Source organism: Mesoplodon densirostris, chromosome 13 (genome assembly GCF_025265405.1).
Source record: "Mesoplodon densirostris isolate mMesDen1 chromosome 13, mMesDen1 primary haplotype, whole genome shotgun sequence".
Taxonomy (NCBI): Eukaryota; Metazoa; Chordata; class Mammalia; order Artiodactyla; family Ziphiidae; genus Mesoplodon; species Mesoplodon densirostris.
In genome coordinates, this window is record NC_082673.1 from 77,379,532 (window position 1) to 77,392,572 (window position 13,041).

At 38.6% G+C, this 13,041-nt stretch overlaps 1 protein-coding gene across 1 annotated transcript in view; it reads right to left on the bottom strand.

Moving 5' to 3' along the window:
- ATAD2 (ATPase family AAA domain containing 2) overlaps positions 1-13,041 on the bottom strand; it is a 69,939-nt gene that overhangs the window by 39,654 nt on the left and 17,244 nt on the right. The window contains exons 3-8 of the mRNA XM_060115700.1: positions 11,225-11,274; positions 9,069-9,234; positions 8,345-8,444; positions 8,003-8,090; positions 7,147-7,287; positions 6,386-6,503 (exon numbers count right to left, since the gene is read on the bottom strand). Of these exons, the coding sequence (XP_059971683.1) occupies positions 6,386-6,503; positions 7,147-7,287; positions 8,003-8,090; positions 8,345-8,444; positions 9,069-9,234; positions 11,225-11,274 (663 nt within the window). The remainder of the gene's footprint in view (positions 1-6,385; positions 6,504-7,146; positions 7,288-8,002; positions 8,091-8,344; positions 8,445-9,068; positions 9,235-11,224; positions 11,275-13,041) is intronic.

A 13,041-nucleotide genomic window follows, 5' to 3' on the forward strand; every position in this document is an offset into this window, starting at 1 on the left:
TGGTGGCGCTGTGGTTGAGAGTCCGCCTGCCAATGCAGGGGACACGGGTTTGTGCCCCGGTCCGGGAAGATCCCACATGCCGCGGAGCCGCTGGGCCCGTGAGCCATGGTCGCTGAGCCCGCGCGTCCGGAGCCTATGCTCCGCAACGGGAGAGGCCACAACAGTGAGAGGCCCGCGTACCGCAAAAAAAAAAAAAAAAAAAGATAAAAATAATCAAAATCCTAGGCTGGTTGGTAGTATCGAATACAATGCTGATATATGTGGAATCTAGAAAAATGGTACAGATGAACCTGTTTGCAAGTCAGAAATAGAGACACAGGGCTGCCCTGGTGGTGCAGTGGTTGAGAGTCCGCCTGCCGATGCAGTGGACATGGGTTCGTGCCGCGGTCCGGGAGGATCCCACATGCCGCGGAGCGGCTAGGCCCGTGAGCCATGGCCGCTGAGCCTGCGTGTCCGGAGCCTGTGCTCCGCAGAGGGAGAAGCCACAATAGTGAGAGACCCGCGTACCGCAAAAAAAAAAAAAAAGAGAGACACAGGTGTAGAGAACAAACTTATGGACACCAAGGGGGGAAAATGGCGGGTGGGGTGGTGGTGGTGGGATGAATTGGGAAATTGGGATTGACATATATACACTAATATATATAAAATAGAAACTAATAAGAACCTGCTGTATAAAAAATAAATAAAATTCAAAAATTCAAAAAAAATACAATGTTGAGTGCTGCAAATACTCAAAAAGTTTTAAAATCACTTCTGCCTTTGGACAGTTGCAAAGACCCACAGAATAAAAACAGAATCTGGCTGGGACAACCTTTAATCATTCTATTGGCTCAGGGTCTAGAGCATTTCCTGAGTCAGAGTACAATCATGGTTAAGTAGGTATGTCCAAAAATATAAAAGGTTCACAATCTATTAGCTGCAAAATTGAGGTCCAGAATCTTATACCTAAAAAAAAACCTCTGAAAACAACTTTTTCCATTATTCACTTAGCAGCAAAACATGACCTGAAATGTCGTAAAGGCAATTCAAAATCTCTATTTGTCCTGCTTACTATGATTATTCATACATTTTGCTATAAAATTAATATATCTGAGTATACGGTGCTGGCCCAGACACACCTACAAATGTTAATATTGCACATTATATATGTTGTATGTTTTCTTTGTAAATCACCCCCCCCACATCTGAATTCTGAGATATAAAGCAGCCCCAGGGTTTTGATCAGGGGTTGTGGAAACACAGATTTAAGTGAGAAAATAATCCTTCACCATCTACCCACTCAAACACGTCCAAAGACCATATTTGTGATCTGCCTGTAAAACCACCGAGTACAAGTCTGCAGTTTTATATGAAAGACTAACTTATTTAATACTACGTTAATATTATAAATAGAATCTTACTTATAATTATGTAATATACATAATTGTGTGTGAATTCAGTAGGTATTCACATAATTAAGACTAACAATTAATAAAAAGGACTAACATTTACTAAGTGTTTCTTGTACCAGGTGGCTGACATATTATCAAACTTAATCTTAACTAAAACTGGACAAGTACATATTAGTAGGCTCATTATACAGTCAGGGCCAACGTGGCTCATAGTCTAAAGAACTTGCTTAAAATATAAGAATTAGTCAATGATGGTGTAATTCAAAACCTTTGTCTATTTTTTTTAAAAATCCACGTTCTGTACACTACCACACTGATGATCTCTAGTTGTTTATTTCATAAACCAATAAAGTTATAAGCAAACAACAAAACCTTGTGGACTGACAAAGTTTCCAACGTCTGATGTGCAACGTAGGGATTATTTTTGAACATGATAGTTACAAACGCATATAGAACTTAACATGTGCCAGATACTATTTTAAACATTTTATAGGTATTAACTCACCTAATTTGCACAATACTATGAGATAGGTGCTCCTGTCTCCATTCTACAGATCAAAAAACTAAAGCATGGAGAGGATAAATAACTTGGAAAAGGTCACTAAGAAGTAAGTGGTAGAGCTGAACTCACAACCTAGGCAGTCCTAGTTCTTCAAAATTACACTGTAGAAAGGCCATTATTTCAGTTAAAAAAATTCTAAATACATATACCCACATTTACTTTTTCTTTTTTCCATTTTGCTAATAACTTTTGAAAAATTTGGCACAGACAGCACTGGACCAGCACTTTGAACCCAACCAGAGTGTCTAGAGTTGCCAGTTCTAGTTCCTTGACAACCAGTAACATGTACTTTGTAATACCGGTGAAGCAACTGTGCTATTTATGTTACCTTCTTGTTTAAAGGGGCTAGGCTTGTTCCAGAAACTCCAAACTGAAGCTAAAGAGTAAACCTTAGATGACTAGAGGTTAGCAATCACAAGAAAGAAAGAAAATCCTACTTAAAGGCAGCATTTCTGAAGTTCTGCTATGTAAGTATGCCAAAGACCCTTCAAAAATCCTACACTGTGGCTGCAAGTTTCACTAAGAGCAATGTTCAAACAACTCTTTGGATGTGTGCTTTCTTCCCCTAAGTAGGATATAAATGATAAACAGAAGCTGGTCTCTTCAAGAAAAAGTAAAAAGACTAATAAGCCAAATGACTACCATTAAAGTTGTTAGAAGGAATGAGATGTTAACTCCACCATGGTGAAGAAATTGAACATTTAAAAGATCAGGTAATAACAAGTGTTAGTAAAGATGTAGAGAAATTGGAACTCTAGTACATTGCTTGTGGAAATGTAAAGTGCAGCAGCCATTTTGGAAAAACAATCTGGCAATTCCTCAAAACATTAAATATAGTTAGCATTTGATCTAGCAATTCCACTTTTAGGTACATACCCAAGAGAAATGAAAACATTTGTCCCCACAAAAAGTTGTACATGAATATTCATAATAGCATTACTCATAATAGCCAAAAAGTAGAATCAACCCAAATGTCCATCAACTAATAAAGGGATAAACAAAGTATAGTATATTTACACAATGGAATCTTATTTGGCAATAAAAAGGAATGAAGTACTAATACATCCTACAATGCGGATGAACCTTGAAAATGCTATACCAAGCAAAAGAAGCCAGTCACAAAGAATTCCACTTATATGAAATACCCAGAATCTATACGGACAGAAATGAGGACAGTGGTAGGTTAGGGCTGGAAGGATTGGCGAGTGATAACTAAAGAGTACAGGGTTACATTTCTTTTTTCTTTTTTTTGGTCACACCGTACATGTACGGGATCTCAGTTCCCCGGTCAGGGATGGAACCTGTGCCCCCTACATTGGGAGAGCAGAGTCTTAACCACTGGACCACCAGGGAAGTCCCCAGGGTTACTTTTTGAGGCAAGAAAAATGTTCTAAAACTGTGGTGGTTGGGATTTCCCTGGTGGTCCAGTGGGTAAGATTCCACTCTCCCAATGCAAGCGGCCCCGGTTTGATCCCTGGCAGGGGAAATAGATCCCGCATGCATGCTGCAACTAAGAGTTCGCATGCCACAACTAAGAAGTCCACATGCTGCAACTAAAAGATTCCACATGCTGCAACAAAGATCCCGCGTGCCACAACTAAGACCTGGTGCAGCCAAAATAAATAAATAAATAAAATTAATATTAAAAAAATAAAACAAAATTGTGGTGATAGTTGCACAACTCAGTGAATAAAAACCATTGAATTGTATACTTTAAATGGGCGAACTATATGGTATGTGAATTATATCACAATAAAGTTGTTATCAAAAAGAAAAAGTTTAAAGGGAGTTATCAGAACCAACACCAAGGTAATTAAGTCAAATAATGTGACTCAGGGTACAGATTAAATCTCTTGGTTCATAGTTTAAATGAGTCAGAATCCTCCACTAGTCCGAGATCCAAGGGCAGGAATTCTGACTTAAGTCATTTTTATATCCATAGTACTTGGCACATAGTAGTACTCAAACATTTGTTAAATAATAGGAGGGGGAAAAAAATCCTGTACCCAAGGAGCTATGCAATAACATGAGACACTCTCCATAGAGAAAGAGTATACCCTGTGAACCAAATATGGGAACTCAAGCACCAAAGTGGCAAAAAAAATTCCTACCTACTGCAAGATATATCGTAGGTGGTTATTACAGAAGTAAGTCAATCAACAAGCATGTTAATTCCAGAAATATAAACACATTAAATATGGGAAAAGAAATTAAATTTCAAAGTAACTGCCAGCCTCTCACTTCTGTGGCATCAAACATAGGCCTGTTGGGCTTCCCTGGTGGCGCAGTGGTTGAGAGTCCGCCTGCCAATGCAGGGGACACGGGTTCGTGCCCCGGTCCTGGAAGATCCCACATGCCGCGGAGCGGCTGGGCCCGCGAGCCATGGCCGCTGAGCCTGCGCGTCCGGAGCCTGTGCTCCGCAACGGGAGAGGCCACAACAGTGAGAGGCCCACGTAACGCATAAAAACAAAACAAAACAAACAAACAAAAAAAACATAGGCCTGTTTTGTGAGTCAGTCAACCGAGACAGCTGCCCTGGGCCCTATGCTTGATGGGGACTCCAGGGAGCACTACACCTTACTCTCCTTTTCTGAAGATCATTAAATTACACTATCAAAATATTGGTCTTTAACAACATCCTATAGGACCTATGAAAAGTACCGACAGCATGGCCTCTTTTCTTTTTTTTTAATATTTTATTTATTTTGGCTGCACCGGGTCTTCGTTGTGGCACGCAGGATCTTTGTTGTGGCACGTGGACTTCTTAGTTGCAGCACGCAGACTCTTAGTTGCGGCATGCATGTGGGATCTAGTTCCCCGACCGGCTATTGAACCCAGGCCCCCAGAACTGGGAGCGCTGAGTCTTACCCACTGGACCATCACGAAAAGTCCCTGGCCTCTTTTCTTTTCTTGTGTGTGTGTTTAACTTTTTTTTTTTTAATTGAAGTATAGCTGATTTACAATGTTGTGTTAGTTTCAGGTGTACACACAGTGATTCAGTTATGCATACAGATATATATAAGAATATGTATATATTCTTTTTCAGATTCTTTTCCCTTATAGGTTATTACAAGATATTGAGTATAGTTCCCTGTGCTATACAGGTCCTTGTTGGTTACCTATTTTATTTTATTTTTTATGTATTTATTTTTTTTTAATTTATTTATTATTTTTGGCTGCGTTGGGTCTTCGTTGCTGCGCGCAGGCTTTCTCTAGTTGCGGCAAGCGGGGGCTACTCTTCGTTGCGGTGCACAGGCTTCTCACTGAGGTGGCTTCTCCTGTTGTGGAGCACGGGCTCTAGGCACGCGAGCTTCAGTAGTTGTGACTGGACTCTTTTCAAGTGCAGTTTATCTTGGGCAGCCCTGACAGGTTTTCTTTCTGATTCTCTGTGCTTCTGGGCTCTGGTTGTGTGAAAAGGGATGATGAAACAAGAAATCTAGACCGTACACTTGTGATTTTGAGACTCTGAACATCAAATTAAAAGACCCCGGGACGCAAGCAGTAGTTCATATTTTTCGTAGAAGAGAGAAATTTGTCAGTACCTATAGAGGTGTTGCCTTCCATGGCCAAAACATGGTCAGATAGAGTCTGCTTCTATGAGGAGGCCTCTAAAAACTGTTCGAATAGTTGAAGTCTCATAAGACTTCAGTCTTACTTCTGAGCACATTAATAATCTTAGGAAAAAAGCACCATTCCCCACACGAGTGTCATTTTTTTCTGCCTTTTTAGGCTTCACCCTATAAGCTTTCTCATTCATGACCTACTATAATGCTACTATTACCCAGAAAATTCTAATGCATCAGAAAATCTTTTATTACTCAGGAGAATGAAGAAATAACAAGAATTACCTCTTTAGACTTAAGTATGACAGACAGGCAACAAGTGTTAGGATGTAGAAGGAAAAGAAACCCACAAATAATTTGCATAGAAAATTAATGTTTCCCAGTATGTAAGAAGAGCAAATTCGAAAAATATATCCAAAAATGGATGGTCACAGTCATAAGTCTAGAAGCTATGTAACTTAGAATTTGTCATGGTAAGAAAATATATCTAGGACAGTATGTGAAGACAAGACTAAACCTTATACTCTAACTTAACGTGAAAATTAAATGAAACAATCTACGTAAAATGCTTAACACCAAGCCAGGAATACAGTAAACACTGAAGCAAAGGTAGCTCTCTATTATTAGTGTGGAACAATGGAATAAACTACCTTACCATGGTAGTTGTTAACAATTCCTATCAGTGGAAGCAAAACCAAAAACTAGTCAGTGGTAGTGGGGATTAGAACACTAAAGGCATAGAGCTAACTCTCCCAAATATACAATTCTAGAATTCTATCCTGATACACCTAATCCTAAGACTCTAGAATTCTACCTTAACATAGAGACAATTATGTTTTCATAAATCAGTCACTATTTCAGAACCAAACCTGTTAATTCGTTTACAATAAGGACTTCTTGGTCCCGTAGAAGATAATCGATATCTTGGTCTTGTGGGAGAAGCTGGGCCACTATAAAGTATGTTGGGCTTTCTCTGATGACGAGGTTCTAAGAAAAAAAATTATATGTATGTGACATATAAATATGTATAAAGACAATTTTGCTCTTCACCTAAATACTTACAATGATGCTACCTTCCATGAAAATACTAGTATGTACCTACTGTAGAATATTTTACTGTTCAGGTTTTAAATCTCTTACGCCTGCAACATTGCTGTTGAATATATACGTGTAGCACAGACACCAAGCAACCAAAACACACACTGGTCATAAACACACTGGTCATAAACACACTGGTCATAAACAACCATTATGATTATACTGATGCATAACAGCTGATTATCAGCTTTGCATATATACACTCAGATGTATTGAGGTACAACTTTAAATAAATCAAAAGTGGTCCTATTTATACTAACTTATAAAGTACAAAGCTGTGAAAACTAAAATAATTAAAGACAGACATGAAATTTCAAAATAACCTAATTATTTACTTTCATCAAGGCTAACATTTAACTGTCTTTAGAAGAAATAACTTCTTGCACATCTTGGGTAAGTTATGAAAGACAACAGCCATGAGTATTCTGCACAATGAAAACATGAAAAATAAGAATAACAGAAGAAAGGCAGTGAAGATAAAGGAAACCTGATTACATCTTCTCCTGGAAAAAAAAAAAAAGATAGCACTTACTTTCCAATGGAGCCTGATAGTGAACAGCAGCTTTTCTCTGTCTAAGATAATATCGTTTCTGATTATCTTCTTCTCCATCCTCTTCATCTTCATCGTCATCATCATCATCATCTTCTTGGTCTTCACCCTCTTCGGATGACTCTACAATTAAGAAACATTTACTTTCAGGCTTCTCACCCAAATGCTAACAATTTTTAAAATAGGGGAATAGAAAAAGACTCTCCTTTTAAAATTTATTTACTTCTAGATTGTTCATAGAAAGAATCTGTAATTCTGCAACATCAAATGAAGATTTTTTAAAAATGAAGTAAAAAACTATAGAATTAAAAACAACTAGGGGAAGGAAAAAAGTAGTTCAAAGGCTATCAGTACGTACCAAACTAAAGTTTATAGCATTACTGCTAATTTCATTAATATAGTGGACTTCTGGCTGCCACTGAGTTACATGCCGTATAACTCAAAGAATCTACTTAAGATAATGTAAAACACCCTCACCAGACATTTAAAACGCATTTCGGAAAACTGATTTTCATTCAATAAAAGTTCTAAGAAATTGCAGCAATAAGTCCTAAACAGAATAGTAAAACTCAACTTTAATTAACTTTTAACTCAAACAGGTAGAGATATGCTGTCTGTAGATATATTATACAAGCAAACCAGTTTCATTTGTTTTAGCATGTTTAAGTACTTTCCCAACAAAACATATTACCCTTTTATCTCCCCTGCCTTCACTTTTTCTTTGAAACTATGACGACCCTAATTTATCATAAACTACCATAAATGTCACAGATTCTGAATAAAAAGGCTATATTCTGCTAAATAAAACCCAGAAGATAGAACAAGAGAAAAGACTAACCCACACTGCCTTCTTGATTGTCAGTTGTTTCTTCATCAGTTCTTTGAATACCTTTTTGTTTTCCTCTTGTGTACATATTAAGATTCCCCTAAAAATGTTTAAATAAAATCCATTAATGTTTAGTATGTTTATTTAAAAAAACCCAGTAGGGCCTCCCAATCCTACTGAAAATGAAGATATTTCCAGCTATAAACTCTTAAAACTCCATCAGTAACTAGTGACTGATCAAACAAATGCTAAACAAAATGATAAATAATTTAACCAAAAAATGGATAGGTTCTAGAGAAAAAAGGTTAAACTGGAGATTACTATATCATCCCCTTAATGGAAGAATATATTTACTTCTGTTTCATTAAACATTCCCAAGTCTTCAAGTTCTCTCATTCGCTGTCTACGCATCTTCTTCATAACATCCATTTTTTGAAGTACAGCTTCAGCAGTGCTTTAAAAAAATGATATAAAAATAAGCTAAAACTGTAAAAGAGTAGTATATTTTAGGACTTCCCTGGTGGCGCAGTGGTTAAGAATCTGCCTGCCAATGCAGGGGACACGGGTTCAAGCCCTGGTCTGGGAAGATCCCACATGCCGCGGAGCAACTAAGCCCATGCGCCACAGCTACTGAGCCTACACTCTATAGAGCCCACCCTCCACAACAAGAGAAGCCACCACAATGAGAAGCCTGCACACCACAACAAAGAGTAGCCCCAGCTGGCCACAACTAGAGAAAGCTCGCATGCAGCAACGAAGACCCAATGCAGCCAGAAATTTATTTAAAAAATAAAAGAGTAGTATATTTTTAAAAACTTAATTTTTCTTCCATTGTATTCTCTGAGTGCTGGGATTTTAAATACCCTTATAAGAAGCACTGATTTACTAATGTAGAAATATTTCATATTCTTTGTAAGAATTTAAATACACATACAGAATGATTACAAAATCCTCTAATAATCACTCTCCTTTATACTTTACATAAACTGAATGCATTAGATACTCCTGCTAGTCAAAACTTAGTCCCCAACAAAAAGTTTTTGCCAGCTAAATAATCTTGATCTAAATTTTTACTTACTTTGTTATAAGTTTGTCAAATAGTACAGACTGGTTCACGCTACCATAACGACTTCTAATCCTGCAACTTCGGCGAACTTCAACATCACCATTCTCTTCATGCAAGCGTTCTGTCTTTTGAACTATGTTTCTAGTCCTCAATGACCGAGTAACCGTAATTACTTTGTCTTCATAGATGTGTACATAAAAGCAAGTAGAAAGATTTGAAATAACAGCATTTATAAAACAATTCTAAAATGAACAACTGAATAGCTACACTTTCATATAACGAAATTTTAGTTTCTTGAACTTACCCTTCTCAAAAATACTAGGAAACAAAAATAAAGTTACAACATACACCTACCATAGGTCCAGCCATACCACTCTCAAGAGAAAATGAACGCTATATATATAATACAAAGACTTGTACACAATGTTCAAAGCAGTTTTGTGACAGTCCCCAAATGGAAACAACCCAAATGTCCATCAAAAGATGAAATTGTGGAAAACAACCTAAGTGTCCATCAATAGGTGAATGGATAAAGAAGATGTGGAGTATACACACAATAGAATATTATTCAGCCATGAGAAAGGACATCCTGCTATTTGCAGTAATATGGATGGACCTTGAGGGCATTATACTAAGTGAAATAAGTCAGAGAAAGACAAATACTGAATGATATCACTTACATGTTCAATCTAGAAAAACCAAACTCATAGAAACAGAGACTAGAATGATGGTTACAAAGGACTGGGAAGTGGGAGAAAAAGGGGAGACTGTTAGTCAAAGAGTACAAATTTTCAGCCATAAAATGAGTAAGTTCTGGGGCTCTAATGTACAGCAGTGGCTATAGTTAGTAGTGCTGTATTGCAGGGGTCCCCAACCCAGGAGCCTGTTAGGAACCAGGCCTCACAGCAGGAGGTGAGCAGCAGGTGATCAAGCGAAGCTTCATCTGTATTTACAGTCGCTCCCCATCACTTGCATTACCGCCTGAGCTCCGCCTCCTGTCAGATCAGTGGCAGCATTAGATTCTCATAGGAGCTCAAACCCTATTGTGAACATTGCTCATGCGAGGGATCTAGGTTGCGCGCTCCTTATGAGAACCTAATGTCCGATGAGCTGAGGTGGAGCTGAGGCAGTGATGCTAGCGCTGGGGAGCGGCTGCAAATACAGATTATCATCAGCAGAGAGGCTTGACTGCACAGGTCTCCATAATAAATCAATTGCTTGCCGACTCATACCAAAACCCGATCAGTGAGTGGCAAGTGAAAACAAGCTCAGGGCTCCCACTGATTCTGCATTATGGTGAGTTGTATAATTATTTCATTATATATTACAATGTAATAATAACAGAAATAAGGTGCACAATAAATGTAATGCTCTTGAATCATCCCCAAACCATCTCCCCAACACCCCCGCCCCCCGGTCCGTGGAAAAACTGTCTTCCATGAAATTCGTCCCTGGTGCCAAACAGGATGGAGACTGCTACCGTACTGTATACTTGAAAGTTGCTGGGACAGTGGATCTTGAATGTTCTCAGCACAAAAAAGAAATGGTAATTATGTGACATGATGCAGGTGTTAGATAAAGCCATGGTAATAATCATTTTGCAATATATAAGTATCAAATCAACAATGCAATGTACTCCTTAAGTTAAGGCAATGTTATATGCCAATTATATTAAAATAAAGCTAAGGAAAAAAATTGTGATATATCCACATAATGGAATACTACTCAGCAATAAAAAGCAACAACATGGATGATACTCAAAGTAATTATGCTGAGTCAAAGAAGCCAAAGAAGAATGCACACCATATAATTCCATTAATATAAAACTCTAGACAATACAAACTCACCATACTCTACAGCACTCTGTAGAGTGCTGTAACACTCTACAGTGACAGCAAGCAGATTGGTGGCTGCTCAGGAATCTTGGGTCATGGAGAGGAGCTAGAGGAGCCAGGAGCGATTACAAAGGGGCCTGAGGAAATCCTGGAGGGTGATGGTTATCTTTACTACCTTATCGTGGTGATGGCTTGACGGCATGCACTTATATCAAAACCAAACAAACTGTACACTTCAAATATGGACAGTTTATTGTATGTACCACAATACGCCTGTAAACAAAATACTAAATAAATGCTTTAAAAAATTTAAATGCCTTTAACATTACTTACCTTCTTTGCACTCTTCTTTTTTTTTATCAGCCTGCTGTCTGGCCAACTGCCTATATGAAAAAAATATAGTAAATAATTCAAAATAATTGACATAATTTTAAATCCTATATTTTATAATACTACAAACTAGGACCAAAATTAAATCAGCTTGGAGGGTAAATACTTAGAGCTACCTAAAAACCAGTGAAAAAATAGGGTGAGAATACCTATGCTTATATATTGTTATGGCTAAACAAAGGCTGAGAACCCTGTTGTGAAATTCAATGATATACAGCTCTGTCTCAGTAACAGCAGGGGATTGGTTTCAGGACCCCACATGGATACCAAAATCCAAGGATGCTCAAGTCTCTTATATAAAATGGCATAGTATTTGCATATAACCTCTGCCCATCCTCGTTTTTTTGTTTTTTTGTTTTTGCGGTACGCAGGCCTCTCACTGTTGTGGCCTCTCCCGTTGCGGAGCACAGGCTCCGGACGCGCAGGCTCAGCGGCCATGGCTCATGGGCCCAGCCGCTCCGCGGCATGTGGGATCTTCCTGGACCGGGGCACGAACCCATGTCCCCTGCATCGGCAGGCGGACTCCCAACCACTGCGCCACCAGGGAGGCCCCATCCTCTTGTATTTTATTTGTTTTAATAAATTTATTTATTTATTTTTGGCTGCGTTGGGTCTTCGTTGCTGTGCGCGGGCTTTCTCTAGTTGCCGCAAGTGGGGGCTACTCTTCATTGAGGTGCGCAGGCTTCTCTTGTTGCGGAGCGGGCTTCAGTAGTTGTGGCACGTGGGCTCAGTAGTTGTGGCACATGGGCTCTAGAGCGCAGGCTCAGTAGTTGTGGCGCATGGGCTTAGGTGTCCCGCCACATGTGGGAATCTTCCCGGACCAGGGGTTGAGCCCGTGTCCCCTGCGTTGGCAGGCAGATTCTTAACCACTGTGCCACCAGGGAAGCCTGTCCTCTTGTATACTTTAAATCACCTCTAGTTTACTTATAATACCTAATACAATGTAAATACTATGTAAACAGTTGTTGGTGAGCGGTAAATTCAAGTTTTGCTTTTTGGAGCTTTCTGGAATTTGGGGGGAGGGGATATTTTCAATCCACTGTTGGTTGAATCTGCACATGCAGAACCAGTGGATACAGAGGACCAACTGTATGCATTAACTCTTAGCTAAAGAGAATTAATCAGAACAAAGTATCTTACTTCAAACAAGAAATGAAATCCTTAGCCTAAGTATTTAGGTATAACTGAACTAATAAGCACTGAGTAAAAAGAAGACAATGTGTTTTATACCACAGGGATCTAGTGGTCCCACATCCTTGAGGACCTATAAACATGTTACAGAACTTAGTGACATGTTCATTTCCTTCTAAGAACATTTGCTGGCTACAATCTTTACATGACACGCATTATCATTCACATGTAGAAAGAGTCACATTTGTGAATCAGATATCCCACCTACAAACTGGTATACAGAATCTGTTGAATTGCAAAGAACACCTTCCAAAGCTTAAAGAAAGTATCCTCCTCCCATCTTTTTCCCCAAATCCACTGAGCAACAAAGCAGTATGTCTCATTAACCTATTTTTAGGGACTCAATTTTCCATACTTGGATAGGCTATATCTATTAATCAACCTATGAATCAAGCAATATTTGCAAGCGTGCTGGTTATACCCATGGAGTATCAAATGGGACACTTTAAAATAAAACAAAACCATCTTATCCAGAAGAGCTAACTCATGTGTCCTCCTAACAATATAAGTCATCATTAATTCCTTATCTCTTTTGGAACACAGGTAAGAACCAAGAACAAAATAAAAAA